The 20,723-nt window shown below is 41.5% G+C and overlaps 2 protein-coding genes across 2 annotated transcripts in view; both read left to right on the forward strand.

Annotated features, from left to right (window-relative positions):
- Positions 1–9,935, forward strand: part of lrp2b (low density lipoprotein receptor-related protein 2b) — a 102,763-nt gene extending 92,828 nt beyond the window's left edge. The window contains exons 74-83 of the mRNA XM_031799877.1: positions 37–156; positions 481–568; positions 6,566–6,630; positions 6,807–6,933; positions 7,264–7,333; positions 7,504–7,641; positions 8,172–8,273; positions 8,549–8,614; positions 8,866–8,922; positions 9,190–9,935. Coding sequence (XP_031655737.1) covers positions 37–156; positions 481–568; positions 6,566–6,630; positions 6,807–6,933; positions 7,264–7,333; positions 7,504–7,641; positions 8,172–8,273; positions 8,549–8,614; positions 8,866–8,922; positions 9,190–9,231 — 875 coding nt within the window. The 3' untranslated portion in view covers positions 9,232–9,935. The remainder of the gene's footprint in view (positions 1–36; positions 157–480; positions 569–6,565; positions 6,631–6,806; positions 6,934–7,263; positions 7,334–7,503; positions 7,642–8,171; positions 8,274–8,548; positions 8,615–8,865; positions 8,923–9,189) is intronic.
- A 1,735-nt stretch (positions 9,936–11,670) lies between these two features.
- The window catches only part of mpp3b (MAGUK p55 scaffold protein 3b), a 36,553-nt gene continuing 27,500 nt past the window's right edge, over positions 11,671–20,723 (forward strand). The window contains exons 1-2 of the mRNA XM_020453848.2: positions 11,671–11,894; positions 12,477–12,546. The gene's annotated coding sequence lies outside the window, so the exon portion shown is untranslated. The remainder of the gene's footprint in view (positions 11,895–12,476; positions 12,547–20,723) is intronic.

Here is a 20,723-nt window from a genome sequence, read left to right on the forward strand (position 1 = left end):
TAGGTTTAAATGACATTGTTTACTTGTGTCTGTCAGTGAAAACCCCTTGTAAAGGGACCTGTAGTCACTTGTGTCTGCTCAGACCTGGAGGCTACACCTGCGCCTGCCCTGAGGGATCCAGCTTTGTCTCTGGCAGCAACACAGACTGTGATGCAGGTACCATAGCCTCCGACATCTTGGACTGATGACTGTCTTGTATTGTAAATGTCAATTATCTGTATCTTGTTCCTCTTGGTTTGACTGTTGTGGTTAGCTGCATTAGGTTTTTAATCTATTTTGTGTGCCACAACAAAATTGGAATAGCTGTAGGTGGGTCAATAATACATGTTTTTGAGACACTGTTCCAAACTTTAGTATTGGGCAGAGACAGGATATGAAGTAATACCTTAAACAGAAAGTAACACTATGAAGGAAACTGTGCTGAAATTGTGCTAACTATTGTTGACCATGTATTAACCTTTGAACTCTGACCTCTGTCAGGATTTGACCCCCCACCCACCATGCCCCCTCCATGCCAGTGTATAAATGGCGGAACATGCTACTTTGATGACAACAAGGCCATGTGCATGTAAGTTGGCTGTTACATTAACTTGTCCTATTAGTGCCATTTTTAAGTGTCCAAGGGTCCTTAAAAAGTATTAGTCTTAAATACATTTATCTGATTTAAAAGCCTTATTAAATCCTAAAATGTCTTAAATTCAGTATTCAAACGTCTTAACAAATGTGACGGAGAGGACTAGAGTGTTTCCTTTATATTGTGCCGCTAAGGATCCGCCACTTTTTTTCAATTTTTGCCTAAAATTACATATCCAAATCTAACTAGCTGTAGCTCAGGAGCTGAAGCAAGGATATGCATATTCTTGATACCATTTCAAAGGAAACACTTTGAAATTTGTGGAAATGTGAAATTACTGTATGAAAATATAACACATTCGATTTGGTAAAAGATAATACAAAGAAAAAAACATGTGGTTTTTTGTATTGGTTTTGTACCATCATCTTTGAAATGCAAGGGAAAGGCCATAATGTATTATTCCAGCCCAGGCAGAATTTAGATTTTGGCCACTAGATGGTAGCAGTGTATGTGCAAAGTTTTAGACTGATACAATAAACCATTGCATTTCTGTTCAAAATGTTGTATCAAGACTGCCCAAATGTGCCTAATTGGTTTATTAATAACTTTTCAAGTTCATAACTGTGCACTGTCCTCAAACAATAGCATGATATTATATCACTGTAATAGCTACTGTAAATTGGACAGTGCAGTTAGATTAACAAGAATTTAAGCTTTCTGCCAATATCAATATGTCCTGGGAAATGTTCTTGTTACTTACAACCTTATGCTAATCGCATTAGCCTATGTTAGCTCAACTGTCCGATCCTGTAGGGGTTTTAATTGTTGCCACCACTGCAAAAAAATAATTGAACATCAAATAATACCTGAGGCACACTTTCGAAGATGTTGAAGAGCTATCCAACCACATGTCTGTGTGCGCACATCAGGTGCGTGTGCCAGTGCGAGTCGGTCCGTTGCCAGAGAAGAGAGATGAGAGCAATAATAAGTAGCCGAATAAGTAGCAATAGTAGCCAATAGGCAATAGTAGCCTAGCAATAGTAGCCTAATAAGCCTATACAATTTGATAGACAACACGAACATTGCCCTCTTATCGAAGCAAATGTGCGTACAGGGTAGCCTAGTGGTTAGAGCGTTGGACTAGTAACCAAAAGGTTGCAAGTTCTAATCCCCAAGCTGACAAGGTACAAATCTGTCGTTCTGCCCCTGAACAGGCAGTTAACCCACTGTTCCTAGGCCGTCATTGAAAATAAGAATTTGTTCTTAACTGACTTGCCTAGTTAAATAAAGGTAAAATTAAATTAAATTTCGGTGATTAGGCTACACAAGTTCCTGCAGATGTTTTGGCTCTAAAAGCCATTATTTGGTCAACAATAATGTGCTTTAATTAATCTGCTTCCTGCAATGAAAGTATGTATCTGCCCTGTCCCTGTTTTGTCCTGGCTCTCACTTCCGCTCACCTATTTAAACATGGAATGAAGGGAGAGATGTATTCTGATACGTGCAAGCATACTGACAGTTGAGCAACATTTCAAAATGTAATTGTGTGAAAGACAGTTTTTTTTAAATAACTACTGATACTGTTGTTAAAAAAAGAGGAGAGTCTCAGCTTTATGGGAGTGTAACAATTTTTTCTCTACTGTCAATACAGAGGAAATAACACCACTTTACAAACAGAGTATGTCATTGAGAGCACGTAGCTGGCTAGTGGTGGCTATTCTGGGGGTAGAACCTATTGGTCAGTCTGTTATTTTTAGCCATGATGCTCCTGTAAATCCCGCATCTGAGTGATGGAAGCGGGGAGAACAGGCCGTGGCTCGGGTGGCTGAGGTCCCTGATAAACTTCTTGGCCTTCCTGCGACACCTGGTCTGGTAGGTGTCTAGAAGAGCAGGCAGTGTGCAACCCATGGTGCGTTCAGCTGAGCGTACCACCCTCTGTAGAGCCTTGCGGTCAGCGAGGGTGGAGTCGTCGTACCAGACTGTGATGTAGTCCGACTGTATGTTTTTGATGTGAGGGCCTGATGGGACAGGCCGAATTTCTTCAGCCTCCTGAGGTTAGCTGTCGTTCCTTCTTCACCACAGTGTTAGTGTGGTTTGACCATTTCAGCTATTTGGAGATGTGTACACTGAGGAACTTGAAGTTTTTGACAGTCTTTACAGCGGCCCCACTGATGAGGTTGGGGGGCGTGCCCAGCCGGGTTCCTCCGGAAGTCCACAATCGTCTCCTTTGTTTTGCTGACGTTAAGAGGTTTTTTACCTGGCACCACACCGTCAGTGCCTACCTCATCCCTGTAGACCATCTCATCGTTGTTGGTAATCAGGCCTACTACTGTCGTGTTGTCAGCACTCTTGATGAGGGAGTTGGAACTGTGTGAGGCCATGCAGTCGTGGGTATACAGGGAGTACTGGAGGGGACTGAGGACATACCCTTGTGGGGCCCCCATGTGGAGGAGGTAATGTTGCCTACCTTCATCATCTGGGGGCGGCCCGTCAGGTAGTCCAGGACCCGGTTGCATAGGGAAGAGTTCAGTCCCAGGGCTGTGCACTTTGTGGTGAGCTTAGTGGGCACAATGGTTTTGAAGGCCGAGCTTTAGTCGATAAAAAGTATTCTCACATACAGTACCAGTCAAAGGTTTGGACACATCTACTATTTCAAGGGTTTTTCTTTATTTTTACTATTTTCTACATTGCAGTGAAGACATCAAAACTATTAAATAACACATATGGAATCATGTAGCAACCAAAAAAGTGTTAATCATATTTTTGATTTTTCAAAGTAGCCACTCTTCGCCTTGATGACAGCTTTGCTGGATCTATTGGGGCGGTAAGCAAATTGAAGTGGGTCTAGGGTGTCAGGTAACTAGCCTCTCAAAGCACTTCATGATGACAGAAGTGATTGCTACTAGTGATTGATAGTCATTTAGATCAGTTACCTTTGCTTTCTTGGGTGCAGGAACAATGCTGGACATCTTGAAGCAAGTGGGGACAGCAGACGGGGATAGATTGAGTACGTTTGTAAACACTACAGCCAGCTGGTCTGCGCCTGCTCGTGAGGAAGCGGCTAGGGATGTCGTCTGGGCCTGCATCCTTGCAAGGGGTAACACGCTTAATTGTCGTACTCACGTCGGCCATGGAGAACGAGAGCCCACAGTCATTGGGAGCGGGCAGCGTCGATGGCTCTGTGTTATCCTCAAAACGGGCGAAGAAGGTGTTTAGCTCGTCTGGGAGCAAGACATCGGTGTCCGTGACGTGGCTGGTTTTTCCTTTGTAATCCGTGATTGTCTGTAAACCCTACCGCATATGTCTCGTGTCTGAGCCGTTGAATTGCAACTCCACTTTGTCTCTGTACTGACGTTTTGCTTTGTTTGATTGCCTAACGGAGGGAATAACTACACTGTTTGTATCCAATCATATTCCCAGTCACCTTGCCATGGGTAAATGCGGTGGTTCGCGCTTTCAGTTTTGCGCGGTTTTTGTTTTGGGTAGATTTTAAGTGTATAGGGGAACAACATCCCCTATACACTTCCTGATGAACTCAGTCACCGTGTTCGGGTAAACGTCAATGTTATTCTCGGAGGCTACCCCATATCCCAGTCCGCGTGATCAAAACAACATTGAAGCATGGATTCTGATTGGTCAGACCAATGTTGAATAGACCTTAGCACGGGTACTTCCTGTTTGAGTTTCTGCCTATAGGAAGGGAGTAGCAAAATGGAGTTGTGATCTGATTTGCAGAAGGGAGGGTGGGTGAGGGCCTTGTAGAAATATTGAAAAGGTGAGAAGCTGTGATCTAATGTTTTTCCTAAGCGAGTACTACAGTCAATATGTTGACAGAACTTCGGTAGTGTTTTCCTCAAATTTGCTTAGTTAAAATCCCCAGCTACAATAAATCAGGATATGTGGTTTCCAGTTTGCATAAAGTCCAGTGTAGTTCCTTGAGGGCCGACGTGGTTTCGGCTTGAGGGGGAGTATACACAGCTGGGACTGTAACTGAAGGGAATTCTCTTGGGAGGTAATACAGTCAACATTTGATTGTGAGATATTCTAAGAAGGGTGAACAAAAGGACTTGAGTTTCTCTATGTTATCACAATCACACCATGAGTAGTTCATCATGAAACATTCACCCCCACCTTTCTTCTTCCCGGAGAGTTCTTTATTCCTGTCTGCATGATGAACTGAGAACCGAGCTGGCTGTATGGACGGGGACAGTATATCCAGAGAGAGCCATGATTCCATGAAACTGACTGTTACAGTCCCTGATGCCTCTCTGGAAGGAGATCCTTGCCCTGAGCTTGTCTATTTTGTTGTCCAAGACTGAACATTAGCGAGTAAAATACTCGGAAGCAGTGGATGGTGTGCACGCCTCCTGAGTTGGACTAGAAGTCTACTCCGAATACCTCTTCTCCGCTGGCGGCATCTTGAAGCAGCCTCTGGAATAAGTTCAATTGCCCTGGGGGGGTACAAACGAAGGATCCAATTCGGGAAAGTTGTAATTCCTGGTCGTAATACTGGTGAGTTACCGCCCTCTGATATCCAAAACCGCCCTCTGATTTCCGGCTGTATGTAATAACAGAAAAAATATTCTGGGCTATTAACGTAAGAAATAACACAGAAAAAAAGAAAAACACTGCAGAGTTGCTTAGGAGCTAGAAGCAGAGCTGTCGTGTCTGTCGGCTCCATCAACAGCTAACTGGTCTGCACATGTTCTGAGGGCACGGCTAGGGATGCCGTATGGGCCGGCAGCCTTGAGAGGGTTAACACGCTTGAATGACTTGTATACGTCCTCCGTGATGACCGTAACCACATAGCCCTTGTTGTCATCAAGGGCTCTACTCAGCAACTCAGAGTCGTTTTACTTAAAGCGTGAGAAAAAGTTGTATAGCTTGTACTGTAGGGCGGCGTTGGTTGTAAATCCGTGATCATTAGAAGCCCTTCACATGCACCTCGTATCCACCTCTTTTTCTCCACTCTGTCCCTATATTCATCATCTTGATCAATCTGCGTAGGTTGTATTTGTACTGTTTAATCATACAATCATACGGTCAATATGCACAAAAAACATTACAAATCAAAATACCCATCATGCATTCCATTAACATTTTAGATTAAACTTCTTTCATGTCTTACTTGGCACTGGAAAAACTCAGTCTAGAGCTACCTTGCTTCAAAGTATAGCCATTTGATACCTGATTCACTGAACAAGGGAATTATTTTATTAGGCTTTTTGGTTGTAGGCTAATGTTCTAACGGTATAGCATAATACCTCCAAGAGAGCTACTGGTTGTGTAGACTTTTGTTCCACCCTCAACTCTAACACACTAAGTGCTCAACAGGACCTTGTTAAGCTGACTCAGGTGTGTTTGAGCAGTGCAGGATCAAAAGCCTGCACACCCAGTGGCTTGGATTTCCAGATGGAGAGTTGACCACGTGTTTTATACAGTAACATAGCTGTATATTTGACTTTAAGGCATTTTCACAGTGGTTTCGTTATGATATTGAGCATCATTATACTAAACTTGATATTGGTATCGAAGCCATAATTCTGAACACTTAGGCCTAGAGTTTGTGATTTAGCTAATGATTTGCCCATTTGGGGTAGCCTAAACAAATGCAGATGGGCAACCCCATGCTTCAGCCATCTATATCCTAGCCACTATGCTACTACATCCGTTAGGCTACAGGAGAATGCGCATTACTAAAATAGCACACCTGCCTGATAATATTATGAGCCATGTCCTGTAGGTTATAGCCTTTGAAATTCAAACATAAAAATACTACTTTTTGCCAACATGGAGTGGAATATTAGCAGGTGTGTGGTGCTTGCAAACCTCAAAATTGGTATTGATTTGCATTCCAAGTGGCATTAAAAAGTCTTCAATTCAACAAATAACCTGAACATAACGTGTGACTCTGTCCTTATTATGGATAGCGTATGAGCCCTGCCGGTGTTACCTCTCTCTGTATAACATTGGTTAAATTTTTTTCCTCAGATGTCCTCCAGAATGGCAGGGAGACTTTTGCGAGAAAAACATATTTGGGGTGGTCGCATCTTCAGGTACATGCTACAGTTCATTCATGATCCATCGTTATTTTGTTCATACATATTTTTTTTCCATACCACAAGATGCCAATGTCTTTTCGTCTCCCCTTTGTCTCTGTCTTTCTCGCTTTCACCTCATATCCTTCTCTCCCTTCTCTTTCACCCTATCTCTCTCATTCTCTCCCTCCCAGTGGGTATAGCCATCGGGGTGACTGTACTGATAGTACTTCTCCTTGGGGGTCTGGTCTATGCTGCCCAGAGGAAGGCCAGTGTCACGGAGACAATAAGCCGCATCATACCAAGTATGCCTAGCTTCAGGTGAGCCACAGTTCCACAGGTACTGCCACACTATATCTTGTCCACTAGCCCACTAGAATCTCAATGGATGCTAATGCTAAAGCTAGCCTCCCCCATCTCATTAGATTCTAAATCTAAAGGGATGCTAATGCTAAAGCTAGCCCCCACCATCTCATTAGATTCTAAATCTAAAGGGATGCTAATGCTAAAGCTAGCCCCCCCCCCATCTCATTAGATTCTAAATCTAAAGGGATGCTAATGCTAAAGCTAAGTTTCCTCATAATACAGAGCTAATATCTGTGTCCTAATCCTTTCATTCATACCAAGTGTACTTTTATTGGATATTTTCAGGGGTTCCCCATATCAAAGCTCTGACCCATCAAAGGAGGAGGGGAGTGACCCGGGCCCAAGCATTAAAGCGGTTTGTCTGATCATGATTTCTTAATAACCCATAAAACAAAAACATTAAAGTATTTCAATCAGTATTTTCCAGCACACAGACGCCTATGATACTGTGGTTAGCTTATGTTCATGCAAGGGGTCTCTTTACATAGTCTATGTCTCATCTTTGTCTCATCAATGTCTCATCAGGAGCCCTGTACAGCTGTTCCTATGGAGGAGGCAGGGGGGAAGAGTTTTGAGAACCCCGCCTATGCAGCTGAGGGGGATGAGAGACCTGTCCCTAACGGCATCACTACTGCCATCCTTGTGCCCAATGGGACAGCAATGGTCAATACACCAACTATACTTTATTAGCTAATATATGTACTATGTAACCTTTTATTTAACTAGGCATGTCAGTTAAGAGCAAATTCCTATTTACAATGACGGCCTACACCGGCCAAACCTGGACGATGCTGGGCCGCCCTATGGGACTCCCAATCAGGGGCGGATGTGATACAGCCTGGAATCGAACTAGGGATGCAGTGCCTTAAACCGCTGCGCCACTTGGGAGCCCTATAATGTACTGTATTCTGTTAAATCATCCCAATGTTGATTTCAGCAGTTCTATGATTTTATTTTTACTAAGACAACACTTGCGGGTCACATCCAATCAGCTTGTGGGCCATATTGAAGACCCTTGATTTGGAGTTTCAATTTGAGAGCTAGTTAAAACGTGTATTATTATTGTTTTTAGGGACATGCACTGGGCAGTATGCCAATCTCATTCAGAACATAGAACATGAGGAAGACCACCCTGTCGACTGTATCTTGCGTGTAGTTCTGAACTGTTCTTTATGATGTCCTTGGTTCTATAGGAGAACATTGAGAACCCGTTGTATGCTGAGGTTCGTGTGATAGCTGAGCCTGACCCTGAGCCCGACGCTAGCGCCACACCTGCTAATACTTTATCAGTCGAGGTAGGCACCATTTGAAAAAACAAACATTTAGGGGCTAGTTATAGTTCACATCTAAAATAACAGCTGGTCAGCTTGTTTTCATTTTCATGGGATAGTTAACTTTTTAAAGTTTTAGCTGACTTTTGACATAGGGCGAATTATCCCTTTAAATGTAACTCAAACAGACTGACGAGTTTTGATTTTGGGGTGAACTATCCCTTTAAGATATCAGACAATAGAGTAAAATCTTTACAGTTCAGGCTTTTATACCATTTTTCTTCTGGCTGACATTTTAGGGGGCCTTTGAGAATCCAGGTGAGGAACTGACTCCCGAGGAACCAGTCGCCGACGAGTCACTAAAGGTATCCATGGAGATGATAAAGGACAATTAGACGTGGATACACTCTGCACTTTGTGAAAATTATATATGATGATGAGTACAATTATGTTATAATTGTAGTGTACAGCTCTCTCTGTGTATACCATTACTATGAAAATACTATAAATATCATGCGTACTTGAATATGGTCATATGATGTCTATGTTTGAGATATAAGTTCATGTTAATTTACCTGAATGCCAATAATTGTTTCTTTTACACCACACTCTTCAGTTCGAACCCATTCCTGATGACAATGCCGACGACAGTTTCATAAACCCAATGTTCTCGGTGAGTGTTCAAGAAATACGAGTGCATTCCATCTCTGCATTCTACAGTAGAATATGTGTTTTATTGTTTTCGTATGCGCTTTGGTGTATTGATGTCATCTTTATGCATAATGGCAGTGTAATATAATAAGTTGTAGACCTAGGTAGAATACTTACTAATACTTTCTAGTTTCAAATAAACTCCAAGCTACATCAAGCACACGTCAAACACTTTCAAAACGCACAAGATCAAATACTGTCTGTCTTCATTCTACTGCTCTTTCGACAGGATCCCACTTACCCATCCACCCCAGCAGACTCCTTCATTTGACCTCCACACCAGGCAAATCAGTGGACAAAACAACAGGACTAAACTGAACACTAGGACTAACACTGGACTAATCATACCTCCCCCACCTTTCCCTGGTTGTAAAATGGGTTATTAAAGCTAACCTACTGTCATGTTTTCCTCAATATATTTAATGATGCAATGATGTGCCAAATATGTGATTTAGTGGATTATTATCGGGTAAGCATTAGAATAATGTCTCTGTAGGAGCTGATCCATCGTCAGTATTGTGGAATACTTTGAATTTAAAGGTAAGATTTGAATGGAGAAAGCTGAGCAGTGCTGCCTTTCTTTTGATCAAATCAGTATGGACACATTCTCCAACTTAACACTGAGTGAACATTAACTCTACGTGGTGTTCTGGAAACGCATGTTACATCTTCAGCCATTGTGAGAACAATGCATCGTTAAAACACTCATAAGTTCCATTGCTATCGGGAAACTGGGGCCCAGAGCACTTAAAGGAAGTGATGCGATAGTGGGTGAACGGTAGAACGGATGTTTCTAGAATGATGTGCCTTAGTTATAAGTCTTTATAACTAAGGCTATATTTTTATGATTACAATCTGTGATTAATGATATTTGATTGACTCTCGTCATAAAGCGAAACAAACTGTTGATGTATATGATGTTGTAAATTATCTTGTTTGATACTATATGATTAAACCGTTTGTTGTTGAGTTTCATAAGTGTTCTTGGAGATGAACCTTGGCAACCAGGCCTTCGATTTCTTCATCCCATCAATTATGAGAAGGGCCCTGTGTATTGCTTAATAATGTCACATGACCTGAATTTTTTGCATTATTTAAAGCTTTTTCATCAATCTGTCCCCTTTTTTTTATGTCAGATGGTCCAGCACCATCCTCAGACAGTTTCTTTCATTTTTTGTATAAATCTTATTTCTATAAAAGGCTTTAAAAATCCAGGTCATGTGACATGATTAACCAAAACACAGGGCCATAATTATGAATTATGAATTGTTTGGATGAAGGACAATATGGATGGTAATTATGTTAGTATTAGCAACAAGACATTGGCCACCACACCACAATACAGTAGACTACATATACACATATACTCTCTCCCTCTCTCTCCTTCCCCTCTCTCATTCTCTGCATCCCTTTTTGTGTTTGTGTCTGTCCACTCCACACATTTGCCAAGCAATCAGCGAGACTCAGAGACTCACACTGGTGTCATCTGAGTAGGATGACCCTGATACCCATGTAGTGTTTGCTGTGACCCACTGAACTTGGCTGCTGTGCTCCCTGCTCAGCCATAAAAGCCTACAGCCCTACACTAACCACATAGCCACGCCTTAATGATTACTGATGGGGCAACAAAAGCAATGACTACAGCACTTTGCAACTCCCTTCCCTTCCTCTTCTCACCTCTCCTCCCCTGTCCTCCTCTGCCTTTCCCTCCTCTCATCCTGCCATCATAAATGTCTTATCACATCAAGGCTTCCCCTTTGACTGAGTGGACTGTACTACACTCCAAACGGGTTCTTCGACTGTCCCCATAAGAGAACCCTTTTTGGTTCCAGGTAGAACCCTTTTTGGTTCCAAGTAGAACCCTTTTTGGTTCCATGTAGAACCCTCTGTGGAAAGGGTTCTACCTGGAATCCCCAAAAATTATACCTGGAACCAAAAGGGTTCTACCTGGAACCACAAAGGGTTCTTCAAAGGGTTATCCTATGAGTGTAGGGCACTAAAATAGAGAGAGGGAGTAGATGGAGGACAGAGTGGTTGGTTAAGGGATAAGTGGAGTGATGGTGTGGTGATGGAAGAGTGGATGGATGGGGGGCAGAAAATGAGTGAAGTAGGGGGACTGGTAAATTTAGAACCGTAAAGGTGCTATCTAGAACCTAAAAGGGTTTTTAGGCTGTCCCCTTTGAAGAACCCTTTTTATTTCGGGGTTCCATGTAGAACCCTTTCCAGTGGGTTCTACCTAGAACCAAAAAGGTTCTCCCTATAGGGACAGCCGAAGAACCCTTTTGGAACCCATTTTTCTAAGTGTGTCATTTAGCAGACACTCTTATCCAGATCGATTTACAGGAGAAATTAGGATTAAGTGCCTTGCTCAAGGGCACATCGACAGATTTTTCACCTAGTCTGCTTGGGTTTCGAACCAGCGGCGTTTCAGCTACTGGCCCAACGCTCTTAACCGCTAGGCAACCTGCCACCCCATAATGACTCATAGGCATGTTTTAGTTCTACTACCCCTATATGTCAAATCTGCTTATCAGCTCAAGCATGTCACAATCAGCAGCATTGGTGAAGCAGCTAGAGAAAGAGAGGGAGGAAAGGGGTGGACCACAGATCCTGCATCCATGCGTCTGTATGTGGGAAAGAGGGAGAGGGAGAGCGAGAGGAACGGCCTGAGTGATATAATGAAGATAGACAGAGAGGGGGAGGGAGGAGCCTGAGCGAGAGATAGAAAGGGAGGACCAGCGAAGTGCAGTGCTGCACGCGTGTCTGTGTGAGGAGGAGGAGAGAGTGATACAGATAGCAAGGAAGCTAATGGCAGGTTTACACAGGAATCAAGACACAGCGCTAGGCACCAACCCAAAGAAGAAAAAGGAGGGATTGCCAATGCACACACGCCCACACAGATACACACCACAGACAGAGCAGAGCATGAATAAGGTAAGGATCTTATTCTGTTTCATTTATAATTATTCTGGCAGACGTCTCAGCAGGAGGGAAGGATTCAGCAATTAAAGAGATTGAGTGATACAACGTGTGTCCACCTTTATGTGAAAGCTGCAGGGATGCTCAGCCTTGTGTGTGTTCTTGTGAAACCTGCTAGGATTCTCCAAATGCTAGATTGTACAAAAACAAGTGTAGTGGGTTTATAGAATGCCATATGTAATCTTTAAATCAAATCTATTTAGTTTGCTATAGCTGCTTTATGTTAGATTTGATATTAGAGGTAGCATTGAATGCCATGGAACTGTAGGTTGAATGATACATTTAGTATGTCTTTGTGTTCTGTGCATTTGAATTGCAAAGATGTATTATGAAACATCAGTAATGGAATGGCAAGGACACACATTGCATTCTTACCTTGCATGACCGCCCATGCTCTCTTTGGCCTGGAATGATTCAATACATGACCTTAGAGTGATCTGGTCATCTCACGATATTTCTTTTTTAAATACTACAGCATATTTTGAAACCACTTGCCATAAGCCATCACATTGCTTACACCAACTCGTTGCTTTTCAGACACATTAAGGGACAGAGGAAAGAGGTTTGTTTGCAGACCGAGCAGTCAACCATTACTTAAGGATAACAGGTGAGGCCGGGGGCTTTGTCACGCACCAACACACACACACACACACACACACACACACACACACACACACACACACACACACACACACACACACACACACACACACACACACACACACACACACACACACACACACACACACACACACACACACACACACACACACACACACACACACTGGGTAGAAGGGCAGATGGTGCCAGGTCTGTGTTTTGAGTGACCTTGCCTTCCCCCTCTCTGGCATCACCCAAAACAACAGATAAATCATCCACTCTTCATCTGACTCTACAGGCAGTCAAACAGGTGGTGAGGGAGAGAGAAAGGGATGGCGAGAGAGAGGAAAGAGAGGAGAGTGCATGTGTGTTTGTGCGTGACACCACCCTTGGCATTGACAGAGAGATGGGGAATGGAGAGAGATGGAGGAGAGAGAGAGTGAGGGAGGGAGGGAGGGAGAGGGAGGAAGAGAAAGGGAGAGGTCAACAACAAGGGGTCAAAATCTGCTGAATGAAGACCGTGCTATCATATAATACTGTGACCTTAGCTGAGGGGGTTCACCATCTGTCATAGAGACAGGCACTATGAAAGGCTATTGTATGCCTACGCAACGTAATGATGAGTAACCTTGCCTGAGACCTGAAGACTTGTGTCAGAGCTAATGCTTATAGGCTTTGTCTCAATAGGCTGATGTGGTCCTGAGACACAAGACTGTAACTACAGGAGTGAGCTATAACAGATTTGAAGAAAATATCTTAACGATCTCTTTAAAAATCTGTTCACACTGCTTATCATTTAGGCCTCTGAAGTTTAAACAGACAACGATTTTGGCTTTTAACACTGTCGCAACCATGTCCATTAGCCCGATGCTTAGGGACTTGGCTAAGAGTACAGACCTCTTTGTCTAATGCTTAGTCTTCTGGACCAGATGATAATCCTCTCACCACTCTCACTACAAAACTACTCCATGCAGCAATATAGTATAGTGTGCATGTAACAGAGTGCCATGCCACAGATGGTACTAACAGATTGTAGTCCCACTACTATTCAATAGACCACTCTGTATTAGAAAGTACTACCAAAGGCATTCCTCTTGTCCCGGACCATATAGCCAGTAAGAAATGTCATGTTGTTCAGTGGCAGGCAGACAAATGTCAGTGGGAGGAGGCTGTCCTCTACTGCTAAGCTCTCCTCTACTGCTTGTTATCAGAGTCCTGGAGAGGGCAGGGATGGAGGAATATAGGGGATGGACAGAGAAGATGGCGAGGGAGAGAAGGAAGGTAGGGGGGAAGGGCAGAGAGGATGGTAGGGAGTAAGACAGAGGGAAAGATGTGGGCATGAAAGAAGAGTAAGAGGGATAGGGGTAGAGAGGACATGTAGGGAGAAAGAGAAAAGAGGGATGGGGAGGATGAAGGAGGGAGAGAGGGATAGAAAGATGGGTTGGGAGGTAATGAAGAGGAATTGAGAGGGTGAATTGAGGAGAGAGAAGGGATACAGCTTTTGTCAAATTAATATCAAAAGTATAATTTTTAGCATTTTAGCTAACCCTACCACTTTCCTAACCTTAACCTAATTCTCATAACATGCTACATTAATTTTCCTAACCTGCTACGAAAAGTCAAATCTGATGTTATTTTAACAAAAGCTGGATCCCTTCTAGCCATGACCGAGCAAGAGAGGGCCTGAGAGGGAGGCAATCTGTAGAAATTACTGATTTTCTGAGCAGAGAGGTCAGGGCGTCATGGCCTGGTTTATTCAGATAGAAATGGACGGTCTAGATTGGAACAGACATGGCTTTTTGTTGAAGTGTATATAACCATATTAATGAACTGCAAAAATCTCTGAAGCTGGAGACTCTTACTACCTCCCTCACTAGCTTTAGCACCAGCTGTCAGAGCAGCTCACAGATCACTGCACCTGTACATAGCTCATCTATAAATAGCCCATCCAATCTACCTCATCCCATACTGTATTTATTTATTTATTTATATTGCTCCTTTTCACCCCAGTATCTCTACTTGCACATTTATCTGCTGCACATCCTACCATTCCAGTGTTTTATTCCTATATTGTAATTACTTCATCACCATGACCTATTTATTGCCTTACCTCTCTTATCCTACCTCATTTGCACATGCAGTATATCAATTTTTCTACTGTATTATTGATTGTTTGTTTGTTTATTCCATGTGTAACTCTGTTGTTGTTGTATGTGTCAAACTGCTTTGCTTTATCTTGGCCAGTTGCAAATGAGAACTTGTTCTCAACTTGCCTACCTGGTTAAATAAAGGTGAAATCAATTTTTAAAAGTCCCTGAAGACCTCTTCCTAAGGCAACCGTGACCGTTTTTACTATACTCTCTAGCTTGTCATTCGTAGGCGCAGAGTGATTTGTTACCTCTTCTAGGAATAGAAGTATCAAATCAAAGTTTATTGGTCGTGTACACCAGTGGCGGTATGTTCCGTTTATGATATTTTCTTTCATGAGCATGACCTTATTTCTACTACAGCATGTTGGATGACTGTCATTCATATTCCATTCACCCAATTCAAAGCAACATCGCTAGGTTTAGGCTACTACATGATACTCTAATTTTCCCTATACCCATCATGAGGATGGTACAACCTAGCCTATGAATGAAGGTTTACAATGTAGGTGCACACAAGTCGAGAGAAACATTTGAGATGACCGTGACACATAGACAGACAGTGACACATTCAATACCACCTTGCACACTCTTGCCAGCATCTAGCTTAGCTAGGGTGTAAGGATTAGTCCATCAGTTGCAAACAAGTGTTTCTATTGGACAAATTCTGGTATTTTTGTCTCCGTTTAGTTTTCTTCCGTTTAAGAAACGTTTTTCAACAGAATCGGTGGAATGTATACACCCTTGATCACGCATAAACACAGTTCACTTTCATAGCAGCCACGTTGTAATCAATCTAGTCTCTATGCACTCTCCACCTCTCACCTTTTTCCTTCAATTTTGGACTTTAATGAACAACACATCAGCTATATGTGACCAGGCGAAAAAACCTTTCCAAGCCAAACCATGTCATAACCGCTACACACAGCCTACATCGGTGTCCCCGTATTAGCTAAAGTAACGTCCTAGTCAACATAGCTAATAGAACTAATGCGTTAGTAACCCACTACAATCATGCAGTAACGTTAGTTAGTCAGTAAGCAGTTACACTGGCGTGCCCCAGTGGCAATAAATTAATAAAACCTAAATTAACTTAACTTGACTTGGAATGAGTGTATTAATGCCTTCACACATGTATCAGGTTTATCTCTAAATATGAGGAAATGTGAATTATTTGCGTTGAAAAGATTTAAGTTAAAGTTAAACTCAGTTTAAACTCAGTTTGTAATATCCGTGTAAAAGATGTGATTACATATCTTGGTTTTAAAGTTATCAAAGATCAGAAAGAAAGGGCCAACTTAAATTTCTCTCCTATTGTAGAGAAAATTGGAAAGAGATTTAACTCCTGGTTATTAAGAGATATTTCTTTATCTGTACTTTTATCAAAATCTGAAGGTCTGTCCAGATTAGTTTATACCTCCCTTGCCTTGGATGAACCTCTATCAGCAACTAAAATGGTTGATACTAAATTATTTAACTTCATATGGAGGAATTAACCTCATTATTTAAGAAAAGTGGTAATATGTAGCACCCAAAGTGAGGGAGGGTTGAATGCTCTGGATTTTAGAACCACTACTATAATATTTAAGATTAAATGGATGCAAAACCATTTAAGGAAAAGGGATTGTATTTGGAATATCATCCCTAATTTAATATTCCAACAGATTGGTGGTCTAGAGTTCTTACTAAAATGCAACTTTGGTATGGGTAAAATCCCTATTAAGCTTGCAAACTTACATAAACATTTTTTTTCTAACTCATGTACAAACACAATTTTTCCCCACATAGGTATACAATCTGGAATAATAAAGACATAAAATACAAAAACAAGTCTTTTTTTCCAGAACTGGTTTGACAACAACATTATTTGGGTTCAACAATTATTGAATAATGATGGACAACTATATGATTATCCAGCATTTATGAGAACACACAATGTTACATTCACTCCTGAGGAGTATCAAACTGTTGTTAGAGCTGTCCCTAAAGGTGCTATTCTTTTAGGAGAATATAACACTACTCCAAGTGCAACTATTGAGGAATTTGTAGCCTCAATACAATTAGAAGGAAATGACATTTTAAACTATAAATGTAATAACATGTATATAAGGAAACTATGTCAATAAACTATGTCAATATTCCCTCTGCTAATAATGTACTGGAATGCAGCCCCAGGACAAGTGAACTGGAACAAAGTTTTGTTGTCTGGTAAATATTGTATATCTAATAAGGTGAAAGAAGTATCATACAAACTCATTAATAGAATCGACCCTGTAAAGAGCTTTAATATACACAGACTTAAAATAGTTATTGATAACAAATGTGTATTTTGTGGTTGTGACCCAGAAACTCTTGACCATTTATTTTGGGACTGCTCTTATGTCAGACGATTTTGGAGTGAGTTAGAAGATTTTATTTTAAAAGAAACGACTATTAATGTTAATTTGAGATACTCTGGTGTTATGTTTTATTTTGATCCAAATGATATGGACCCTGATTTAACTTTCATTGTTAATTTGTTTATCTTTCATGGAAGATTCTGTATCCATAAAATGAAGTGGGCAGAGAATTAAACCCCTCTTCACATTATTTAAGATATAATTTCAAAATAATATTTAAATTCTCAGTAAATGTAAAAACAAAAAAGCAATACATAAAAGTATTTAACAAATTGAAAATGATTCTTGATATGTAATAACCCTGTCTGTTAGGTTTATGTACTCTTGTTTGTATAAATCCGTTTTTTGTATTTGTTGTGTTCATAATAAAAATAAAAATAAATATTTTTTAAAAAGGTTTAAAAAAAAGAAGATAGTCATAGCCAGCTAACTAACATAAACACCCGGCAAAGACAAAGGGATGCTGAGTAACTAAACAAGACAGCTGCATTTACTAGCTAAGTGAGTGAAACTGAAAGTGGAAATAAATGATTCTCTCTCACTCTTGCTTCTCCTTCATTTTTGAAGAAATGAATTTGTTGAAAACTGTTCAACTGTCTCTCTTTCTTTGAGTCAACTACTCACCACAATTTATGCACTGCAGTGCTAGCTAGCTGTAGCTTATACATTCAGTACTAGATTTATTCTCTGATCCTGTGATTGGGTGGACAACATGTCAGTTCATGCTGCAAGAGCTCTGATAGGTTGGAGGACATCCTCCAGAAGTTGTCCTAATTACTGTGTAAGTATATGGAAAGGGGTGAGAACCATGAGCCTCCTAGGTTTTGTATTGAAGTCAATGTACCAAGAGGAGGATGGAAGATAGCTGTCCTCTGGCTTACACTATGGTGCTACCCTACAGAGTGACGTTGAGGCTACTGTAGACCTTCGTTGCAAAACAGTGTGTTTTAATGAATTATTTGGTGATGTGAACATATTTTGTATAGTTTTATCTAAAAAGGATTACTTTTTCAATGTTAATATTATTGATTTTCATGAAATTCACTGAGGAAGATGGTCCTCCCCTTCCTCCTCTGTGGAGCCTCCAGTGGCATACACAGATTTGCAGACGTTATTCAGGTGCAGCAAAATGCTTGTGCTTCTACTTCCAACAGTTCAATTACTAAACAATACACAAATAACCAAACAAGTTCTAATGAAGAAAGCAATTTCGTTCATATATATATATATATATAAATGACAAATAAAGTTTTATTTTATTTGAAAATGTATTTAATTTTTAATACATTTGCAAAATTTTGTAAAAACCTGTTTTGTAAAAACCTGTTTTCGCTTAGTCATTTTGGAGTATTATGTATAAAATGACAAAGCGAAAACAGGTTTTTACAAAATTTTGCAAATGTATTAAAAATTAAATACATTTTCAAATAAAATAAAACTTTATTTGCAACTTATATATATACATAATACTCCAAAATGACAAAGCGAAAACAGGTTTTTAGTACAACTTCTGGAGGATGTACTCCAAAATGACAAAGCGAAAACAGGTTTTTACAAAATTTTGCAAATGCAAAATTTTGCAAATGCTTTGTCATTTTGGAGTATTATGTATATATATAATAATATAATATAATATATATATACATAATACTCCAAAATGACAAAGCGAAAAAAGGTTTTTACAAAATTTTGCAAATGTATTAAAAGTTAAATACATTTTCAAATAAAATAAAACTTTATTTGTCACATACACATGGTTAGCAGATGCTTGTGCTTCTAGTTCCGACCATGCAGTAATATCTAACAAGTAATCTAATCTAACAATTTCACAACAACTACCTTATACACACAAGTGTAAAGGAATGAATAAGTGGTCGAATAAGTGGTCGAACGGCATAGGCAAGATGCAATAGATGGTATATTGTACAGTATATACATATGAGATGAGTAATGTAGGGTATGTAAACATTATATAAAGTGGCATTGTTTAAAGTGGCTAGTGATACATTTATTACATACATTTTTCCACTATTAAAGTGGCTGGAGTTGAGTCAGTGTCAGTGTCAGTGTGTTGGCAGCAGCCACTCAGTGTTAGTGATGGCTGTTTAACAGTCTGATGGCCTTGAGATAGAAGCTGTTTTTCTGTCTCTCGGTCCCCGATTTGATGCACCTGTACTGACCTCGCCTTCTGGATGATCGCGGGGTGAACAGGCAGTGGCTCGGGTGGTTGTTGTCCTTGATGATCTTTTTGGCCTTCCTGTGACATCGGGTGGTGTAGGTGTCCTGGAGGGCAGGTAGTTTGCCCCCGGTGATGCATTGTGCAGACCTCACTACCCTCTGGAGAGCCTTACGGTTGTGGGCAGAGCAGATGCCTTACCAGGCGGTGATACAGCCCGACAGGATGCTCTCAATTGTGCATCTGTAAAAGTTTGAGTGTTTTTGGTAACAAGCTAAATTTCTTCAGCCTCCTGAGGTAGAATTAGCCCTGATGTGCCTTCTTTTAACCACGCTGTCTGTGTGGGTGGACAATTTCAGTTTGTCAGTGATGTGTACGCCGAGGAATTCAAAACTTTCCACCCTCTCCACTACTGTCCCGTCGATGGTTAGGGGGCTGCTCCCTCTGCTGTTTCCTGAAGTTCCCGATCATCTCCTTTGTTTTGTTGACATTGAGTGTGAGGTTATTTTCCTGACACCACACTCTGAGGGCCCTCAACTCCTCCCTGTAGGCCGTCTCGTTGTTGTTGGTAATCAAGCCTACCACTGTAGTGTCGTCTGCAAACTTGATGATTGAGTTGGAGGCGTGCATGGCCACGCAGTCGTAGGTGAACAGGGAGTTCCGGAGAGGGCTGAAAATGCACCCTTGTGGGGCCCCAGTGTTGAGGATCAGCGGGGTGGAGATGTTGTTTCCTACCCTCACCACCTGGGGGCAGCCCGTCAGGAAGTCCAGGACCCAGTTGCACAGGGCGGGGTTGAGACCCAGGGTCTCAAGCTTGATGACGAGTTTGGAGGGTACTATGGTGTTAAATGCTGAGCTGTAATCGATGAACAGCATTCTTACATAGGTATTCCTCTTGTCCAGATGGGTTAGGGCAGTGTGCAGTGTGATGGCGATTGTGTCGTCTGTGGACCTATTGGGGCGATAAGCAAATTGGAGTGGGTCTAGGGTGTCAGGTAGGGTGGAGGTGATATGGTCCTTGACTAGTCTCTCAAAGCACTTCATGATGATGGAAGTGAGTGCTACGGGGCGGTAGTCATTTAGCTCAGTTACCTTAGCTTTCTTGGGAAGAGGAACAATGGTGGCCCTCTTGAAGCATGTGGGAACAGCAGACTGGGATAAGGATTGATTGAAAATGTCCGCTGGGGATGCTGTCTGGGCCTGCAGCCTTGCGAGGGTTAACACGTTTAAATGTTTTACTCACATTGGCTGCAGTGAAGGAGAGCCCGCAGGTTTTGGTAGCGGGCCGTGTCAGTGGCACTGTATTGTCCTCAAAGCGAGCAAAGAAGTTCTTTAGTCTGTCTGGGAGGAAGACATCGTGATCCGCAATGGGGCTGGTTTTCTCTGAGGACGCAGCTGGGGATGCTGTCTGGGCCTGCAGCCTTGCGAGGGTTAACACGTTTAAATGTTTTACTCCCATTGG

The sequence above is a fragment of the Oncorhynchus kisutch genome, linkage group LG20, assembly GCF_002021735.2.
Source record: "Oncorhynchus kisutch isolate 150728-3 linkage group LG20, Okis_V2, whole genome shotgun sequence".
Taxonomy (NCBI): Eukaryota; Metazoa; Chordata; class Actinopteri; order Salmoniformes; family Salmonidae; genus Oncorhynchus; species Oncorhynchus kisutch.